Raw genomic sequence first — 20,019 nt, forward strand, 5'->3', positions numbered from 1 at the left:
GGGAAGAAAAGTGATTTTTTAAAAACAATTTACAGTGAAATACATTGAGATGGGAAGAGGCATGCCTAATCACAGATTCTTAGGCACTTTTGAAGCCTTGTCAGTTTGTTCTGATCAAGACAGAAGCTGTGTGTCCTAGTCCTAACCTAGTCTTATCTCTATTCTGCATGTTTCTGCATTTCTGTTTTATGCTACTCACTGCCATTGGTTCCATGGGACGGATTAGTTATTCTTGCTTCAGTTTGTTTTAGGGATGAAAAGCTGAAAGACTCCAGTAAACAAAGGGGCTTTCAGATCTTCTCTCCCTCTATTGGCCCAGCCTGGAATGTCTTCTTTGGTAGCCAAAGTGCAGTTGCTGCCCATAGAAATGCCACCAGCTGTAGATTTCAATCCGCTTTCTACCAGTGTGGAAAGTCAGTATGTCTTGTCCTGCCTTCAGAAGGGCGCTTTCACCCTATCCTTATGCCCTCTAGTCAGTGGGTCATGCCTAGTGATTTAGGTACCCTTTGAGTGTTACAACTTCATGTTTATTAATGTTCCAATGCTGTAGTTCAATCTTTTAAATTCCTTCTCCTTTATAACTAATATGGGAAGACCAATGGGGTTGTTCAGACATAATGATTACATGTGGTTTGGAGCTCTAACATGCTTGTCTCTTACCCTTGCATGTGACGATTCTTGGCTTTTTTCTTCTTATGCAAAGCAGATTTCTGTGTGGCCCAAACCAGCAACCAAGGTTTATACCTGCCTTGGAAAACAATGGCCATGTGGAAAATGGATCCTTGACATGTTTTGTTTCCACTCTTTCTTATTTCTTTCCTAAGTTAAGGTGAATAATCTTTGTATTTTGACAGTGCAAACAAATGGGAAATTATCGTTTCTCTCAAACAGATAGATAAAGAATTGCCATGTGGAAATGAGGTGAAAAGCTTGTGTGAATCCAAATATCATTGTCTTTACATTTATGTAACACTAAATAATAGTTTTAAGGGTTCTTTTTATCTGTATTTGTCACTGAGTTGTTACGGAAAATATTTAATTAATGCTTTACTGATCTCATAAAGGGTGCTGGAATTCATTTAAAATTCAAATTTTGTGTAGTAGCAAATGGAAGGAATGTGTGGAGGAATGGTTTCACTTGATTGAGAGCAGTCCTTAATATGGGGTTTCTTTAAGGGACTTGTGGGGACTTTTGTTCACAGGAAGTGAGTCAGAGTCTTGCGTCTGCAAGGATCTAATAGCCAGGAGCTCTCTTTACTTGGTTTTGTACAGTGCCATGTAGATTTACAGCGCTTTATAAATAAAGTTAATAATAATAATAATAATAATAATGATAATCGATAACTATAGGCCCAGTTGATTGAGCTCGCTAACAGAGCTTGGGGACAAAGGCCAAGCCAACAGGGGTCCATTATGCTGGTATTTAAAAGGGGAAGCCCATAGTTGAGGGGGAAGCCCACAGTCTTGTTTCCTCCTTAAGACTTCTCAGTATGGACACTGAGGGATCTGCTCAAGTCACCTGCAGCACTTGTGGGATGTTTATCTTCTTGCCTAGGGATGTGGGGAATTTCATCTGCACCAAGTGCAAATTGGTAGTCCTCTTGGAAGAGAAAGTCCAGCAGCTGGAGGCCCAGATATCTACCCTTTAGTATCTTAGGGAGCAAGAGGCTTTCCTGGACAGAACAGACTGGATGGTCTTGGATGGGAAACACACAGAGGAAGTTGTTGGGGAGGAGGAGGTCACTTAACATGCAACTAAGGTAGATGGAGGAATGTCACACACAGAAGTAGGGAAACCAGGGATTGTTCTGGGGGCTTGCAGCTACAGAATCGATTTGAAGCTCTCTCCCTTATCAGGGATGATGAGGCAGAGCAGCAGGAAAGCCTGAGAGTATCACCACAGGGAATAGTTGCTGCTAAGCCTCGGAGGAGGTGTGTGGTGGTGGTGGGGGACTCCTTGCTGAGGGGTTCAGAAACAGTGGTTTGTGAACCTGACAAGATGTCTCGGTAGGTGTGTAGTCTGCCTGGGGCCAAGATCAGAGAACTGACAGACAGGCTGGCAAGACTTGTCAAGCCTACTGACCATTACCCTTTCCTTTTGGTCCATGTGAGAACCAATGATACTGCAAGGCACAGCCTTCAGAATAACAGAAGGGATTATGAAGCTCTGGGTGGGAAGCTGAAAGAGCTGGATGCATAGGTTGTCATCTCATCTCTTCCGCTAGTTGAAGGGCACGGTCCAGGAAAGGAGAGGAAAATAGCAGATATAAACAATTGGCTCCACAGATGGTGCTGCCCAGAATGATTTGGATTCTTGGACTATGATCTGCGATTCCATGAGGGGGGCTTCTAACAAAGTATGGGTTGCATTTCATGCCAATTGGCAGAAACATTTTTGCCAGTAGTCTCAAAAAATTGATCAGGAGGATTTTAAACTGAATTATATGGGAGAGTGAGACAGTATTCTGGAAGGCAAAAGGGCTGTAGAAAATAGTCAAACTCATAGAGGGAACAAGGCAAACAGTGGAAGGGAGGCAAAAAAAACTTGCACAGGCAGCAAGTAGGGGGATACATGATCTTGGATGTCTCTACACTAATGCACAGAGCATGGGAAATAAGCAAGATGAATTTGAACAACAAAGCAAATATGATACCAATAGGCATCACTGAAACCTAGTGGGATGAGTCTCATGATTGGAATGCAGTAATAGAGGGGTATAACCTTTTAAGAGAAATAGGCCAAACAGGAAAGGAGGTGGAATAGCATTATATATCAGGGATATTTACACCAGTGGAGAGATCCAGGACATCAATCCTGGAAGCCAGGTGGAGAGCATCTGGATAAAAATTAAAGGGGAGGTAAATAACAGGGATGTTATTGTGGGAGTCTACTACAGACCCCCAAGTCAGATGAAGAAATTGAATGATGCCTTTCTAGAACAGATGACCACACACTCAGAAAGGAGAGATGTAGTAGTGATGGGTGACTTCAACAATCCTGATATTTGCTCGAAATCAAATGCAGCCAAATCCTCAAGGTCTAGCAAATTCCTCACTTGCCTTGAAGACAATTTCATTGTTCAAAAAGTGGAAGAGGCAACAAGAGTATCTGCTATTTTAGAACTGATCCTAACCAACAACGATGACCTGATTAATGGGGTGCAAAGGGTGGGATCATTGGGTGGGAGTGATCATGTTCTCCTGGAGTTTGTTATACAGTGGAAAGGAGAAGCCAGGCATAGTCAGACACACCTTCTAGGCGTTAGGAGAGCTGATTTTTGTAAACTTAGAGAAATACTTTTGCCCCCATCTTCAAAAAGGGGAAAAAAGAGAATTATCGTCCAGTTAGTCTGGCATCAATACCAGGAAGGATTCTGGAGCAGATCATTAAACAGAGACTCTGTGAACATCTAGAAGGCAATGCCATAATCACAAAAAGTCAACATGGGTTTCAGAGAAACAAGTCATGCCAGACAAATCTAATCTCTTTCTTTGATAAAATTATGAGTTTGGTAGATTAAGGGAATGCTGTGGATATAGTATATCTTGATTTCAGTAAGGCCTTTGGCAGGGTTCCCCATGACATTCTTGCAAACAAACTACTGAAATGTGGGCTAGACAAAGTAACTATTACATGGATTTTTAATTGGTTGACTGGCCGAACCCAAAGGGTGCTCAACAATGGCTCTTTTTCATCATGGAGAGAAGTGACCAGTGGGGTCCCACAGGGCTCTGTCCTGGGCCCAGTGCTATTCAACATCTTTATCAATGACTTGGATGACAGAATTGGGAGCATACTTATCAAATTTGTGGATGACACCAAATTAGGAGGAGTAGCTAATACCCCAGAGGACAGGATCAAGATTCAAAATGACCTGAATAGACTAGAAAGCTGGGCCAAAGCTAACAAAATGAAATTCTACATGGAGAAACTACTGCACTTAGGGTGGAAAAATGAAATGCATAGATATAGGATGGGGGACACCTGGCTGAATGAGACTATGTGTGAAAGGGTCTAGGAGTACAAGTAGACCACAAATTGAACATGAGTCAACAGTGTGATGCAGCAGCTAACAAGGCCAATGCGTTTTTAGGCTGCATCAATAGAAGTATAGTGTCTACATCAAGGGAAGTAATAGTGCCACTCTATTCTGCTTTGGTCAGGCCTCACCTGGAATATTATGTCCAGTTCTGGGCACTGCAATTCAAAAAGGATGTGGAAAACCTGGAGCATGACCAAAGAAGGATGACAAAAATGGTGAAGGGTCTGGAAACCATACTCTTTGAGAAAATGCTTAGGGAGCTGGGGATGTTTAGCCTGGAGAAAAGAAAGTTGAGGTGATATGATAGCCCTGTTTAAATATTTGAAGGGATGTCATATTGAGGAGGGAGCAAGCTTGTTTTCTGATACTCCAGAGACTAGAACCCGGAGCAATGGATGCAAGCTCCAGGAAAAGAGATTCCAGGTCAACATTAGGAGGACCTTCCTGACAGTAAGGGCTGTTTGACAGTGGAACACAGTCCCTCGGAGTGTAGTGGAGTCTCCCTCCTTGGAGGTCTTTAAACAGAGGCTGGATGGCCATCTGTCGGGGATGCTTTGATTGAGATTTCCTGCATGGCAGAATGAGGTTGGACTGGATGGCCCTTGTGGTCTCTTCCAACTCTATGATTCTAACGGGAAACCCTAAGTTTCTTCATTTAAAAAATAAAATTGTCATACATTTTGAGCAAAATAGTCTTACTTTGTTAGAAAACCACAGATTTTTAGTGGGGGGGAGGGGACTTGATTACACTCCTCCTTAACATCTTACAAGTTTATCTTTGGTTTTGGTTTTCTAATAATCATTTTGATGATTAAGATAAGTGCAGGGTATAAAAATTAAACTGAACAAACAACAACAATGCAGTCACATATTTTTCCTATTTTCTCTCCTCAGTGGTGAAGTCTAGAAACTTAAATCATCAGATATTTCAGCTTTTAGAATATGTCAACAAGTAGATAAGCAATTGGTAATATTAAGAAAGTTGGATTGATTTTTGCCATCCAGTTTATGTTATTTCCTAAACTTAAGGCAGATAACTGCTGAGATTGAAGCAGAGTTTTGAAAAGTTACTTTTTTGGATGACAACTCCCAGAATCTAAAAAAGGAACATTAGAAACTCCGAGGTCTTTTATTTTTTTTTAATGTAATAACAAACGAAGAAATACAAGGAAATACTACCCAGTCTCTGTGTCCTTTTAGAAACAAAACTGATTTCCACTTGCTTTTTTTGTCTTGGCTGTTGGGAAATTTTATTACACTATTTCCCAGACATTAGTGTATAACACGCATTGCCAAATGACAGTATGTGAGGAAAGATACCTTGTAAAAATGCTCTCTTGTCAGCAGGAAGAAAGACGCCTGTAACATTGTTTTCTTAGAATGGCCATTCATTCCAAAATTGAAATATCAGTCTGCTCTGTGAGAAATCCAAGGATTAAACTGTAATTTGAGCAGTAATTCGGACTGATTTTACTCTGCAGTTTCATTTTGTAACTTTTATTCCCCTTCCCAGTTTTTCTTGTGTTGTTTGCCTTTTTTTGTGATACTGTCCTGGGGCTCATAGTGAGAAGATCAGAATTCCATTACAACCATGTTATTTACAGAACAGTTTGAATTTCATTCTAAACTGGAAGAGGGTGTGTATCTACACTGTTTACTGTGGTAATTCTTTTTTTAATGTTTAATTGCTCATCTAGTTGAATAATAAATATCTGGTTGAAGACAGAGCTATTTTATGAACTGGATTAATTTAATATTGGCTTTTAATCCTATAGCAAATGGAGAGCATCATCACTTGTACTTAAATAATCACAGTAAAATCCAGTCTGGAAAACTGCCTGGTATGGGTAGGTTTTTGTATCTAGTAGCATCACTAGAGTTGGCGTCTCTAGGGATGGTGTCATCCCAGTGCTGTAAACTCATGCTGTCACTCCCAGGCAAGCAGTCCCTCCAAGGGAGAAAACATGGAGAGATCAGGAGGAGGGGGCAATGGAAATAGAAGCAGCAGCAGGCAGGGAAGAACATGCACTCTCCATTACCTTTCTTGACCACTTCACCTCAGTCCCCGTCCCACCGAAGCTGCCTAGTACACCCCCCAGATGCCCCCCTCTGCAGCCACTGGTGGGGTAGGCAGCCTCTTCCCGCATCCCATCCTTGGCTCCGCTGGCTGTGGCAGCTGCTTCCCATTTGGGCTTCTCCATCACCTTGGGCTCTCTCAGTGGAGAGAGTTCAAGGCAGTGGAGAAGAATGGTTAGGTGGCGGCGGCAGTGGTGAGCTTGCAACCAGCTCACCATGTTGCTTCCCATTCGGGCTTTTCCATGGCCTTGGCTCTCTCAGCCAAAATTAATCAAGGCAGTGGAGAAGAACAGACAGGTGACAGTGCCTGTAGTAAGCTTGCAACTAGTTTGCTGCACACTGCCTCCCAGTTGGGCTTCTCCATGGCTTTGGGCTCTCTTGGCCAAGGATGGGATGAGGGAAGGGGCCGCCCATACTGATTTTGAAGCTTATACTTCCTCTATTCTTCAAGCACAAGTCATCTACAAGGCAACCAAGACACTTTCAGGATAAAATCTGAAATGAAACATCTAGATAAATAATCTAGGTTGGCCTATTTCATCATTGCTACCACCTCCCTTCTATTCTCCACTGCTTTGGACTTTTTTTTATCCTGAAAGTATCTTGGTTGCCTTTGTAGATGACTTGTGCTTGAAGAGTAGAGGAAGTATAAGCTTCAAAATCAGTGATGGGCAACTCCACTCTCCTGACACTACACAGGAACTGGAACCCTAAACTCCTGCTTGTCAGAGATAGTCCTCATTGACCCCATTCCCACTGGGCATATAAAACGACATATATCGCTGTGAGTCTGGATCGGATCAAGTTTCTGAGTCGTATTCGAATCAGGTCCAAAGGGAGCAAATGGACTCGGTTTTTCTTGACCCATGTTCTCGTTCCCGTTGATATTTCTCCATTGTATTTTGATGCGGGTTTTTTTTTTGTTCCCTGTTCCCATTGTCTTTCTGGAACCGTTTTTTTAAAGCTGTCAATCAAGCGCTTAAACGATTAGACGTCACAGTGACTTCTAATCCCCCCCTTCTTCTTCTTATCCCCCCTTCTTCTTCAAACCACTGCAATATGCAGCTGCCAGCCACTCCTTTTCTGTTTCAAAAAAGGAAACAAGGCTGGATGCAGGAGCCACGTTCAGGGTTTGGTTTTTTTTTCTCTTTCTCTTTTTCCTTTCCACTCACAAAAAGTTTTCGCCAGCCTCCCTTTCTCCACATCCCTTCTCCTCTTTACTTTCTTTCCCCCTGCCTCTCCAAAAAAAAACACAAACAAACAAACAAACAAAAAAAAACAAAACAGTTGTTTGGGCAGGAATACCAGTAAAGGAAATGGGATATTGCAACAGAGGTGTTTGTATTCCCCATTGCCTTTACCAGCACTTAGATGGAATTTACCTGCATTTCTGGTTCTGACCACCAAAGCTCCCATTTCTACTACTTGCTTAAGAAGGCTTTGTTTTCTAAGTACGCATTGCCTCTCATTGAACGAGTAGGAGATAGTCTGTGGCCATGAGTGTTCGAGTGTTTTATACATCAAGGCATGTTCAGCCACACTGTATCATCCCTTGCTTAGCTGTGTGGTATGCTATGTCCTTATATCGCCAGTTGCAACAGTAGATGTGCATTTTCTGGTGAAAGCTTGCATCTGGAGTCCTGGGGCAAAGTAACTGTGAGGATACTGAAAATATGAGCATTAGCAGTAGGTATCGTAGTATGAATTCCCAGACCAAATCTTGTGCTGAATTTCTCTGGCTAACACTTCCCCCTTTTTTTTAATCATTCATGCTATTTTTTTTCCTCCCTAGGTTATTTCATTCCTGGCTGCAGTGCTGAACAAAAAGGGGACACGTGCCGATATTGAAAATAATATGCCAGAATTTTTGTTAAGAACAATGAAAAATGAAATGCCATCTGTTTTGAAGAAAGTAAGATTTGAATTTAAGCATGTTAAATCACAACATTTTGAAAATGCTGTATGATGTGTGGTCCAAGTGCAGGGAAGGAGGGGAATTTCTTCTGCTGTTTCAGGATGAGTCCCCTCTCCTCCCAGCTTGGACCACCTTGACAATTAAACAGTTTGAGCAACAAAAGTTTTTGGGTACCTTCTGCGGTCAGTGAGTTTCTGTTAGAGCTCTTGCGCACCGGCTGACCTTTTCTGTAACTTATGTGGAGGAATGGTTTAGGGGACAATAAAACATTTTGCCTGTATTCTGTGCACATATTAAAGGCTAAGCATTCTGGACAAGCTTCAGATAATTTAATGAGGTTGCTGGTTGCTATGAAGCTGCTAAAATACAGGATTCAAAGACACAACCGTGTTACTCTGAATCAGTATGCAAAGGGATCTTGGAGCACCTTTGACTAATGAGATGATGTCTTATTTTGAAAGGGCACAATGATTGATTAATTGTTTTATTTAAATTTAATTTATATCCTGACTTTCTCTCAGTCTGAGAGCCAAGGCAGTTCACAATATGAGTTAAAATAAAATATACCTTAGGGTCACCTTAAGTTGGAAATGATTTGAAGGCACACAACAATGAGGATCTTAAAACTCAGGCTGTTTCATATTGGGTAAGGTAGTATTTTGAAGAGTCTGAAACCAAGCAAAATAGGACTTCATATACCCAAGCTGTATAAAGATGTCAAAAATTAACAATTTTACATTTTTTACATTAATTGGTGTATATGAATTACATCTTAATTTTTTTCTTTACATTAATCAATGTTTTACATTCAACATTTTTCCAGTGGTGAGAGTCTTGGAAGCAGCTGAAAATGAGTGGGGACTGCTTGTGACTCACTTCTCACATGTTACCCATTCCTGATTAAAATCCTGAACCAAATCTGTGTAATTTTGGTCAACATTGTTACATCTGTGTAATCTGTTACATCTGTGTAAAACTGTTTTTTTATTGCTTCAGTTCAGCTTTCAACTTTACACTTTAGCCCTATTTCAAAAAATAAATTTACACCCCAAAATGTGAAGTTTGTGCAGAAACTAATTATTTTGTATGTGCAGAAAACTTTTGTGCCTGCCATCCAAGCCTGAAAGTGGGATGCTTTATTGTCTCATTGTATCTCATTGTTGATGCCTTTGAAATCGCTCACCTGGCAGCTGTGGGTGGCAACTAGTGTTAAAAATAATTTGTGTCTGAAAGCACTTTCTTGAAATGTGAGCTTTGTATAGAAAGTGTTGTAGTGTTGTATAGTTGTTGTTCACCGCCCTGATTCTAAGAAGGGCGGTATACAAATAAAATTATTATTATTATTATTATTATTATTATTATTATTATTATTATTAGTTATATCTGCCTTCCAACTTGGCATGCTCCTCATCCACTTGACTACCTCTTCCATTACCCCCAGTTAGCATTGTCTTTGGTAGGAAATGGTAATCCTATATATCCAGAGGACACCATTTTGGAGAAGATCATTTTATGTGAATACAGAAAGATGCCTTATGTTCATACCATTTTTGAGTAGTTAATTACTTCATCATAAATTTCCCATATCCAAGATTCTTGGTCTAGTCTGCCGTGTATAACACAGTCTTGCCCAAAATATTCTGTTGTCAGTGTCAGTGTGTAGTTTGAGGAAGAGGGATTCTTCACTCTGAAATGGCAGTGTTAGGTTACCCCTCCCCCCAATCCCACTCAAATTAGGAGCTGCCAATCTCTGTTCTGAGGCCACTTTTGTCAGCATCTCCTCTGTTTTTGCTGAGTATTGCAATAATGCATTGGCACTATTATCTGTTCCAACTGATGGCATTGTTACAGCAGTTTCTGTTATAATCCATTGCTCTGGTCAAAATATTATTTTAGTAGCATTTCAGAAACAGCTTAAAGTTATATTTAAGGCACAATCCTATTGGAGATAAAACCCATTTAACACAGAGGAACTTAATTCTGATTAGCTGTAGATAACACTGCACAATTAGAAAGCTTTGACAAGCAAGTATAAAGGCAGTCCTGAAATTGATCTGTACTCCTCTATTAAATGCTTTATGTTTCACTGGAAATTCTTGCCATGTAATACAGAAATTTGGGGTCTGAATGAAAATTAAATGTGACCTGAAACACAGTGCAGTTGCTAATAAAAATAATCATAGGAAACTTGGCAGAGTTATTTTTCTCTCTACAAAGAGCAATTTCATTCTTGCTTCTTCGGAATGAGGTCTATAAAATCTTATACAATAATTAATTTAAAGTGATTAATTATGTAAGTAGTTAGCCAAAATTGCCCCAGGAGCAAATCCTTTGAGCATTCAGTGTCTGGAAATTGGGATTATATGCAAGACATTTCATTATTTTGAAGGTTTAGCACAACACAGGAGAATATAAGCATTGGTGCTTGCTTCTTGTTTTTGTTTAGTGCATCTCATTGGCCTGTTACAGACTGCCAAAATAAAGCTGCTTCGGGTCTCTTTGGAGGTATGCTATTTAAATGATGCATGGATCCTAAGAGTCCAGAGGTCGTGCCAAAGCCACACTCCATTCCTAAGCACTGGAGTGCAGCTTTGGTGCAGCTTCTGGATTCTTAGGATGCATGCATCATTTAAACAGCATACCTCCAAAGAGACCCGAAGCAGCTTTATTTTAGCAGTCTGTAACAGGCCATTATCTGCTTCATCTTAGCACATTTTCACTTGAAACGTCTCATATGCAGAATCATCAGTGTGTGGGTAGTAGTCTCACAAGTATTTAGGTTTGGCCAAAGAGTACTTTTCCTATTTTCTTATAAACCTGAACCAGTTAATTGTTAGTTGGACTTTACTTTTCTGGAACAAGCAAGGTTGCACTATGCTTATAATGCAAGTAGGTACTGACTTTTTAGTTAATTGTACTAAATGGATTCTGTGCTTTATAAATAATTTTGCTACAGAATGTTCTGTGCAGAAATTTTGCATTTGAAACAAGCTCACAAGTCTAGAATAGCATGATTAAAGTACAAGTGTTTCAGGATGTAGCTGCAGAAACATTAAGAGAAATGTGTTCTCTTACTGATGCACTTTGGAAAGCAGGAATTCAGAATCGGTGAGAATTCTTATTTTAGCTGTCAGTTTTTCATAGCAGGAAAAATGTTGCAACTAGTCATTCTCAAGATGATACCATCTTGAAGAATGTGATATAACAAATGTAAAAATTCCAAAACGGACCTCTCTTTCTCCCAGGAGGAGTATAGTCTCTGCAACAGATTCAAGATGGCTGACAGTGTCTGTTAAAAAGGAAGCAAACAAGCAAGCAAGCAAACAAACAAACCCAAGTATTTCTTTTGTGGCCATTATGATTACTTCTTTGTTTGAGTGAATGTGGTTCAGTAGTGCAACATGTAACTATTTTACATGCTGAATTTTATTTTGCTGTTGTGTGTATTGCCAAGCTATTCTTTGAACTGCACACGGACAGGTGGTAATAACACCAGCGGGGTCCTGTGCTTTTAAAGGATGTTTGTCCCTTTCTGCATTTCTAAAAGGAAACTGGGATTAGATTTAAATTGATTATTGTTGCCATGGATTGTTTCAAGTACTACTGAAGAAGATCTACTTATACAGCAAGGGATAATTTCTACAATTTGCACTAGTTGCTGACCCAATTATATGTGAGGTAATAAAAACCATATGTTAATTGTGTATACACTGCATTCAATCACGCATTGTATAACAACATAATTTGCACAAATTACTCTACTTAAGCAGAAATGCTGCATAGTAATCATACAAAGAGAGATAAGAAAGCCTAATGTTACCTTTGAAACCCCCTGTGCTAACCAGATGGAAACTGGTCACCAGATTGAGCATGGGATAATATTGCTAATGTTTTGTTGCAGAATGTTTTTTATGTTTACTGGAGTCCTACAACTTGTTGTTTTTCTGCTGGGAGCAGTTTCTGGTGATACTGCATAGAAGGGAGTGGAAATGAAAATTAAGGGGACATAACTGAGAAGATGTACAGATAATTTAAATATGTACTAATGGGAAAATGTAAACTAAAATTCTTTTCACTAAACATTAATGGTTTGTGTAATAAGAGTAAAACTGAAGAAGAAAACAAAACCAGTCACCATTCCAAAATATGATCTAAACAATATCTCCACCGAATTCATCAACAGTATAAGGAACAGATTTGCACTACTAAGCATAATTGATCAAGAACCAAAAGAGCTTTGGTCTGAAGTCAAGAACATAATAAAAGAAGAATGCAGACTGACACTTTCAATGAGCAAAAAAGGAGAAGAAACCATGAATGACAGATAAAACGTTACAAGCAATAAAGGAAAGAAGAGAAGCAAAACAGAAAGGAGATAAGAAGAAGGTAAGACCTATGAATGCAACAGTACAACGGCTAATGCATAAAGATAAAGAAAACTACTATAATGAGGAGCACAGAGAAATAGAAGATAACAAAAAGGGGAGAATGAGAGATCTATTCCACAACAGCAGGGAAATCAAAGGAAAGTTCAAACCAAGGACTGGGACGCTCTATGACAATAAAAATAACACAATTCAAGACCAGGAAGGAATAAAAATACACAGAAGAGCTATATAAAAGAGATGACAGAATTAAGACACATGGAATGAAGAGCCATATGAAGATGAATCCCGAATTCTAAAAAAAAACAAGATAGAAGCTGCAATAAGAGAAATGGTGAAAAATAAGTCATCAGGAACAGATGATATTCCAATTGATGTGCTGCAATCCACATTGACAGAGTCAACTATAGTGCTAACTAACATATGTCAACAGGTATGGAAAACAAAACAACAGACTGGAAACGATCAATATACATCCCCATCCACAAAAAAGGAGACACAAATGATTGCAGCAATTATAGAACCATAGCAGTAATATCCCATGCAAACAAGATTATGCTCAAATTCTGCAATGTAGACTCCAACCATACACGGAGAGACAAATCTCAGATGTCCAAGCAGGGTTCAGGAAAGGAAGAGACACCAGGGACCACATCGCAAACATAAGTTGGAGAATGGAGCGCAGTAGGGAATTCCAAAAGAAAATCAGCATGCGATTTATAGACTATAGCAAAGCCTTTGACTGCACAGATCATGAAAGGCTATGGGATGCTCTTAAAGACATGGGAGTGGCAACACATCTGATAGTCTTGATGAGTAATCTGTACTCAAGACAAGAGACTACTGTCAGAACAGAACATGGAGAAACAGGATGGTTCCCATTTGGCAAAGGAGTCAGACATCTATCTTATCACCCTACTTATTCAACTTATATGCAGAACATATTGTAAGAAAAGCAAGCTTGGACACAGAAGAAGGTGGGGTGAAAATAAGAGGAAGGAATATCAACAATCTGAGATACACAGATGACACCATAATACTAGCAGAAAACCTCAAAGACCTGGAACAGCTACTAAAAAAGTATCAAGGAAGAAAATGCATAGTCACGCCTATTGTTGAACATAAAGAAAACAAAAATAATGACCACAGAGAACCTACACAAATTTGAATTAGACAACAACAACAAAAAATAGAAATAGTAAAAGAATTCTCATACCTGGGATCAAACACTGATAGAAATGGAGATTGTAGCCAGGAAATCAGAAGAAGATTAAGAATGGGAAGGACAGCTATGAAAGAACTAGGGAAGATCCTAAAATGAAAGGATACACAACTGAGCACAAAAGTTAGAATTGTACAAGCCATTGTATTCCCTATTGCCATGTATGGATCTGCGAACTGGACAGTTAAGAAGGAGGATAGGAGGAAAATCAACTCATTTGAAATGTGGAGAAGAGTTCTAAGGATTCCATGGACAGCTAACAAGACCAACAAATGGGTCCTAGAGCAGATCAAAACAGAAATCTCCCTAGAAGCCAAGATGACAAAACTCAGGTTGCCATATTTTGGACACATCATGAGAAGGCATGAATCATTGGAAAAAACAGTAATGCTGGGAAATGTAGAGGGGTGTAGAAAGAGAGGAAGGCTGCATGCAAGATGGATGGACTCTATTAAAGAGATCAGGAGTATGTGTCTGCAGGAGTTGAGCAGAGCAGTGGAGGACAGAGGGTCTTGGAGATGTCTCATCAGCCATGGGTCGAAATCCATTTGAAGGCAGAACAACAAAATGGGATGAAGAGGAAGTGTTACCACATATAGATTTTAATAAATTTTGGAGTGTGTGTGGAGTTCCTTCTTGACTCCAGACTGACCTGCCAGACTAGCAGCCATAATCCTGAAAGCAGTGGGTCAGGTAGGCAGATGAGTCAACCTCACAAGACCCCTGAAAAGCAACACTTTGGAAATTCCCCACAGAAAGGTTTGGGAGTTACTAAAGGGAAAACCATCACCTCCAAGAGTAAAGGTCTCATACTTGATGAGCCAGTGATTAACTTAACTCATCTACCTTCTCCCGCCATTGTTGTCAGACCACTTTGCCTCAACAAGACAATGCAAAGCCTTTGTTTACAATGGCCAAGCAACCAAACACCTTTTGTTCTCACCATCAAGAACCTTTTCCAGAAGCAAGAATTTGCCTTTAAGTATAATCAGATTTTCCTGTTCACTGGGCCAGTCTGGATTTCAGGGCGAAGCTATGTCCCTTTGAACCCTGACCTGGCTCCTGACTCCTAGTTCCTGCCCAGTCATTCTATGGCTGAGCCTCATGCCATCCCCATCATATTCCATTTGGACTCCTGAAGAAGCCTACTGGAGTAAGTATAGCCCTAGTACTGCCTTGAACTATTCCCTATTTCCACTCTTGATTTCCTGAGCCTTGTATGAGTGAGAGTGTGTTAGTGAATTGTATGTGTTTTTCCTCTTATAAATAAATTGGATATTAATTTTAGAAGTCTGTCTCAGCTCTATTTATTGGAATTCCCTGGTCTCTTGGTAGACACAAAGGGAGAAGGTTCTGCAGGGCCATCGTAGCAGACCCCCTCTTGCAATATTGAGCTAATAACAATAATAATATAAATTCCCCTAATCAGACCCTTGGCTACAGAAGGGGATCACAAATCTAATCAAATCATATATAATTGATATGATCTTTCTTCTAGAGATACACAAAATGCTGGACTTAGTAGACCTTGGATCTGATCTAGCACAACTCTTTTGAGATTCTTATTCTTCCTAACCTATAGTTAGAAATTTGTCTTCTAGATTTATTTGGCAGATCATTTAATGCTGGCCACCTGATGGCCTGATTAACTTCTTGTCTTTGTAATCTGTTTTGGACTGCAAAAATCGGGAGTTCTGTCAACTGGCAGGTCTCAGTATATGACTATTAGCATTCACTTTTTTCCAAAAAGTCTCTTTGCCAACTATAAAATGGCAACATTTGCATGTTTTTGAATTACTCATTATACCTTACTGAGGAATATTTTTCTGGGTTTCTCTTTTGCTTTTCTCTGCTTGGACCATTGAAAAGTGTAGGTTTTCATACCTCACCAAACAGAATGTGTGGGAATTTTGTATACTGATGTATTTTATGTTAGTCAGCAGCAGTATCATATGTTTTTCTTTTCAGACTTTCTTGATTGTGTCACCACTTTCTGTGCTTTATAATTGGAAAGATGAATTGGATACCTGGGGCTATTTCAAGGTTATAGTTTTGCATGGTAATAGAAAAGACTATGAACTGAATCGAATCAAGCAAGGAAAATGTGAGATTGCACTAACAACATATGAAACACTTCGCCTTTTTTTAGATGAGCTTAACAGGTAATGGAATTATCTAATTATGGTGAGTACAGAGGGTATTTTTTCTAACTTCCTAAGATAGTGAACCAACTGGATAGTGAATCTTTGAAAACTTTTAGTAAGAAAAGAACATGAACATAAGAGATATAATACTACATCCACAATGCCAATTGAAATCTGTGGAATTTATGTTCTTATTAAATGACCATAAGATGAAAATGGGTTCTCTCCAATACTGTACAAACATGCCTTTGTTTAAAGCTTGGAAAAGTTGCTTTTTTGTACTGTACTGTACTGTACTATAACTCCCATGTTCTCCCCCCGCCCCCATAAACTTGGCCCCTGTCAGGCTGGCAAACTCAGAGTTGTCATTCAGAAAGAAGACCTTTTCCAAGCTTATTTTCTAATCTGATTATTCCTTCTTCTGTTCTCCCCTCCATTCCCTGTGCACATCTGTGATCTGCTCCAGTGGATGCTTCAGTGTTCTAGAGCAGATTTTGGGGTGTTCAGGAAAAAGAATCCATTCTGCCAATCATATCCATTCCACTGGCTGACAGCGTTGATTGGATTTGACCATGTCTTCAAAAATTATAGTTATACCAATATATATATAGAATAATAGAGACCACATGTGCCAGGTGTATTGTAAAACTGAGTATCACAAAGAATAACTAACATTTCAGTCTTTAGTTATACAGCACATATGCTTATTTGGACTAGAGAAGTCTCCCTGGTTAATTCTTTTCTTCCTTTGATTATTTCTGAATGAATGTTGTCTGATATAGGGCACTTCTTTCAGAGATCTTTCAGCAGTGTAAACAGGACTGCGCTCTTCAAAATGTAAAACGTTAAAGTTTTGATTATTATATTTGATTCTTCAGAGTATTTTTTTTAATGAATGTGCTAGATTGAACATCCTCCTCATTACCATGAACAGAATAAATCATTCAACACCTCTGACTTTAATTCAGTAGTTGAACTCTGAAGTCCTTGTACCCCTCACCATTGGCTATCCTAAATTCAACTACAGTAAACCTATTGAAGCAATGAAACATAAGTGTTCACTTACCATATTTCTGTTGATTTAATAGGTCTCCTGCAATTCGATTTAGGCCACTGTTTTATAAAATTTATGATAACTGTCAATATTCCTTATTTCACAGCTTAGAGTGGTCAGCTGTCATTGTAGATGAAGTGCACAGAATCAAAAATCCAAAAGCTCAAATAACCCAGACAGTGAAGGCTCTAACATGTAAGGTTCGCCTTGGACTTACTGGGACAATTCTACAGAACAACATGAAGGAACTTTGGTGTGTCATGGACTGGTAAGTGAAAAGAGTTAGTATTGGAACAGGAGACCAAATATTTGTAGCATTTAAAGCCACCCTAACGCTTTGGAAGCACAGGATACTTGTGTGTTTCATTCTACTGATCCATAAGGCAGGGGACCATGGGAAACATGTTACAAATTCCTAGTTCATAGAACTGTACAAAGCTATGATTCCTGTCACATATTATGCAGTAGCAAATATGCGTTCATCAGTGTGCAGTGTTTAATATCTGAGGTCACAGATTTGGATGAATGTGATATAGCTCTAAACAGCATAGTGAACAAAACTACTGAAAATTCTAATTCATATTTCCTTTTTTGTTCTGTAGCGGTAGATGCAATGCACAATACATTATTGATCCAGATTTTACTGAAATTGCATTTAGAGATAACTGGTAGTATTGCAGTATTTCTGATTGTCATGGGAATAGTAGTTACAGTAATTGTATGTTTTCTAGTTATTGTAGTGGGTACAGTCCTACTGTGGTAAACATGCAAGAATGATACCATAATTTCAGTTCAGTACAGCTAATAGAGGGTTGTTCCTTGGAGCCATTTTTAATGTGACAGCTGCATAGTGAAACCATCATTAATGGTGTGCTAGTTTTATCAGTGCTTTAGTATTACATTTTGATTGAATGTAACATAAAAAAACCCCACATTGGTGTAATTCCCTGTAGTATATTCTTGAATTTTAACAAACCTGTGTGGAAAGAGCTCCAGAAATGAATATACAAGAGGTATATGCATGGAGGTTTAAAGTGCAATCCTATATAGATCTTCTCAGAAGTTAACCTCTGCATTCATTGTAACTTACTTGTCATTGTGGCATTAATTAATTACCATATGGACCACAGCAATAGACAAATAAGCTGCATTTTAAAAATCTGACTTCAGTTCCTATATTAACGCATGCTTCATCATAGCAGATCCAAGAATCGAGGTATGTATTTAGCAATCTTTAAAAATATATCTAATTTTTTATTTTAAGCAGATCATAAAAAACAAATAATAATACTTATGTACTGCTTTTTACTTTAAAAATCCCAAAGCAGTTTACATTAAAAACAAGACATAGTAAAATGAATTGATAAAAATAATAATTAAAAGGAATAATTAATCGAAACCAGTGGTAATTGGCAGTGTTAACAGCCAGGGAAAAATGAATTATATGACATTGAGCCAGGCGTGTGAAAGGCTGTTTAATAAAATAAGATTGAGTTGAAATTCCAGATGGGGCCTTATCCTGACAGATTATCATCATGGGATAGCATCGCTCACCCTGGTATTTTGTAAATCACTTCATACATGAAGAGTATTGTATATAGAAACAAATACAGTAGATAGGGTTTTTAAAAATTAGGAAAATAAGCAGGAAAATGCCAGAACAAAGAAATCTTTAGTTGATGGTTAGTTTAGTTAATTTCACCTATTTTCAGTAGAAATATCATTCAGCATGGTGTGCATCGCAACAGGGAAGGCCCTCCTTTGAACCCTGGGAAAATGATTTTCAGTAGGTTGCACTACCCTGCCCTGCCCCTCAGAAAGTAAAGGGTGTCTTAGGGGGTCTGTGAAATGTTCAGGGCCTCATAAACAAATAGTAACACCTTGAATATATCCACTATGTGTTCTCGTTCGCTCTCTCTCTCTCTCTCTCTCTCTCCCTCTTAGGGCAGTACCTGGGCTTTTGGGTAATGAAGCACGATTTAAGAAAGAATTTTCTGATCCGGTAGAGCATGGCCAGAGGCACACTGCAACTAAAAGAGAGCTAGCCACTGGTCGAAAGGCAATGCAACGGCTAGCTAAAAAAATGTCTGGCTACTTCTTAAGGCGTACAAAGGCTCTTATCAATGACCAGTTACCCAAGAAGGAAGATAGAGTAAGACCCATCAATTACAATTTATTTATTAAATTTGTTAATTGACTTTAAATATGGATTTTGTGCAATTTGTCTAACAGACATTTTAAACACGGGATGATCCTTTTACACATATGGACAAATATGAGGACGCTGGCAGGGACGGTCAGTATGGGAATGCTGTCATATTCACACTTCAGAAAATACATAGGGTTGGATTTAGTGAAATTGATTGTCTCTTGGTTGTTAATATTGGCTTCAGTGTAGCGTAGTGTACTCTCAAAGAAGTGAATGTACCTGTGAAAGTTGTAGGCAGGGCTTTTTAAAAAATACTTTAGAACAGGGGTAGGCAACCGTTTTGAGCCGGGGGCCAGGTTGCTGTCCCTCAGATAACTGGGGGGCCGAAGCCAAAAAATAAATAATTAAAAAATTTAAAAAATTACATAAATAAATAAACCGGGACAAATGTAGGACAACATTTTCAAATGGTGGACACTTTTTTTTTAAAAAAAGGGGAGGACACGCAAAAAAATTTGCTGATTAAAAAAAAAAATGTTAATATAAATGCATGTTTCTGAGGCGTCTATAGACAATTGCCCCCCTTGCCCCTGCGCGCGAGAGGCCAAAGGCCCCGGCGGCAATCGGCAGTAGGACCGGGCTGGGGCCGGTCCCAAGGCCTCGCCGGGCCGCAACCGGCCCACAGGCCGCAGGTTGCCTACCCCTGCTTTAGAAAATTGGATGTGTTGGCAGGGTGACCAGAAGTCTTGTCCAAAGATTCTTAACTTAGTGTAGCCTTCCATCAGGATTCCAGTTACTGCGTTCTCTGTTACTACAGATGGAAGAGAACTTCTTTGCAGAGGACCCTCTGGGAAGAATTGGGAGCATACTTATCAAATTTGCAGATGACACCAAATTAGGAGGAATAGCTAATACCCCAGAGGACAGGATCAAGATCCAAAATGACCTTAATAGACTAGAAAGCTGGACCAAAGCTAACAAAATGAAATTCAACACGGAGAAATGTAAGGTATTGCACTTAGGGCAGAAAA

At 39.3% G+C, this 20,019-nt stretch overlaps 1 protein-coding gene across 2 annotated transcripts in view; it reads left to right on the plus strand.

The window, feature by feature from the left end:
- Positions 1–20,019, plus strand: part of ERCC6L2 (ERCC excision repair 6 like 2) — an 84,295-nt gene that overhangs the window by 10,890 nt on the left and 53,386 nt on the right. For both annotated transcript variants that reach the window (XM_089490924.1, XM_089490918.1), the window contains exons 5-8: positions 7,912–8,031; positions 15,610–15,803; positions 16,946–17,107; positions 18,784–18,991. In XM_089490924.1, the coding sequence (XP_089347050.1) occupies positions 7,912–8,031; positions 15,610–15,803; positions 16,946–17,107; positions 18,784–18,991 (684 nt within the window). The remainder of the gene's footprint in view (positions 1–7,911; positions 8,032–15,609; positions 15,804–16,945; positions 17,108–18,783; positions 18,992–20,019) is intronic.

This window comes from Sceloporus occidentalis, unplaced genomic scaffold (assembly GCF_023333645.1).
Source record: "Sceloporus occidentalis isolate IW3139 unplaced genomic scaffold, rSceOcc1.0.p SCAF_1, whole genome shotgun sequence".
Classification (NCBI taxonomy): domain Eukaryota; kingdom Metazoa; phylum Chordata; class Lepidosauria; order Squamata; family Phrynosomatidae; genus Sceloporus; species Sceloporus occidentalis.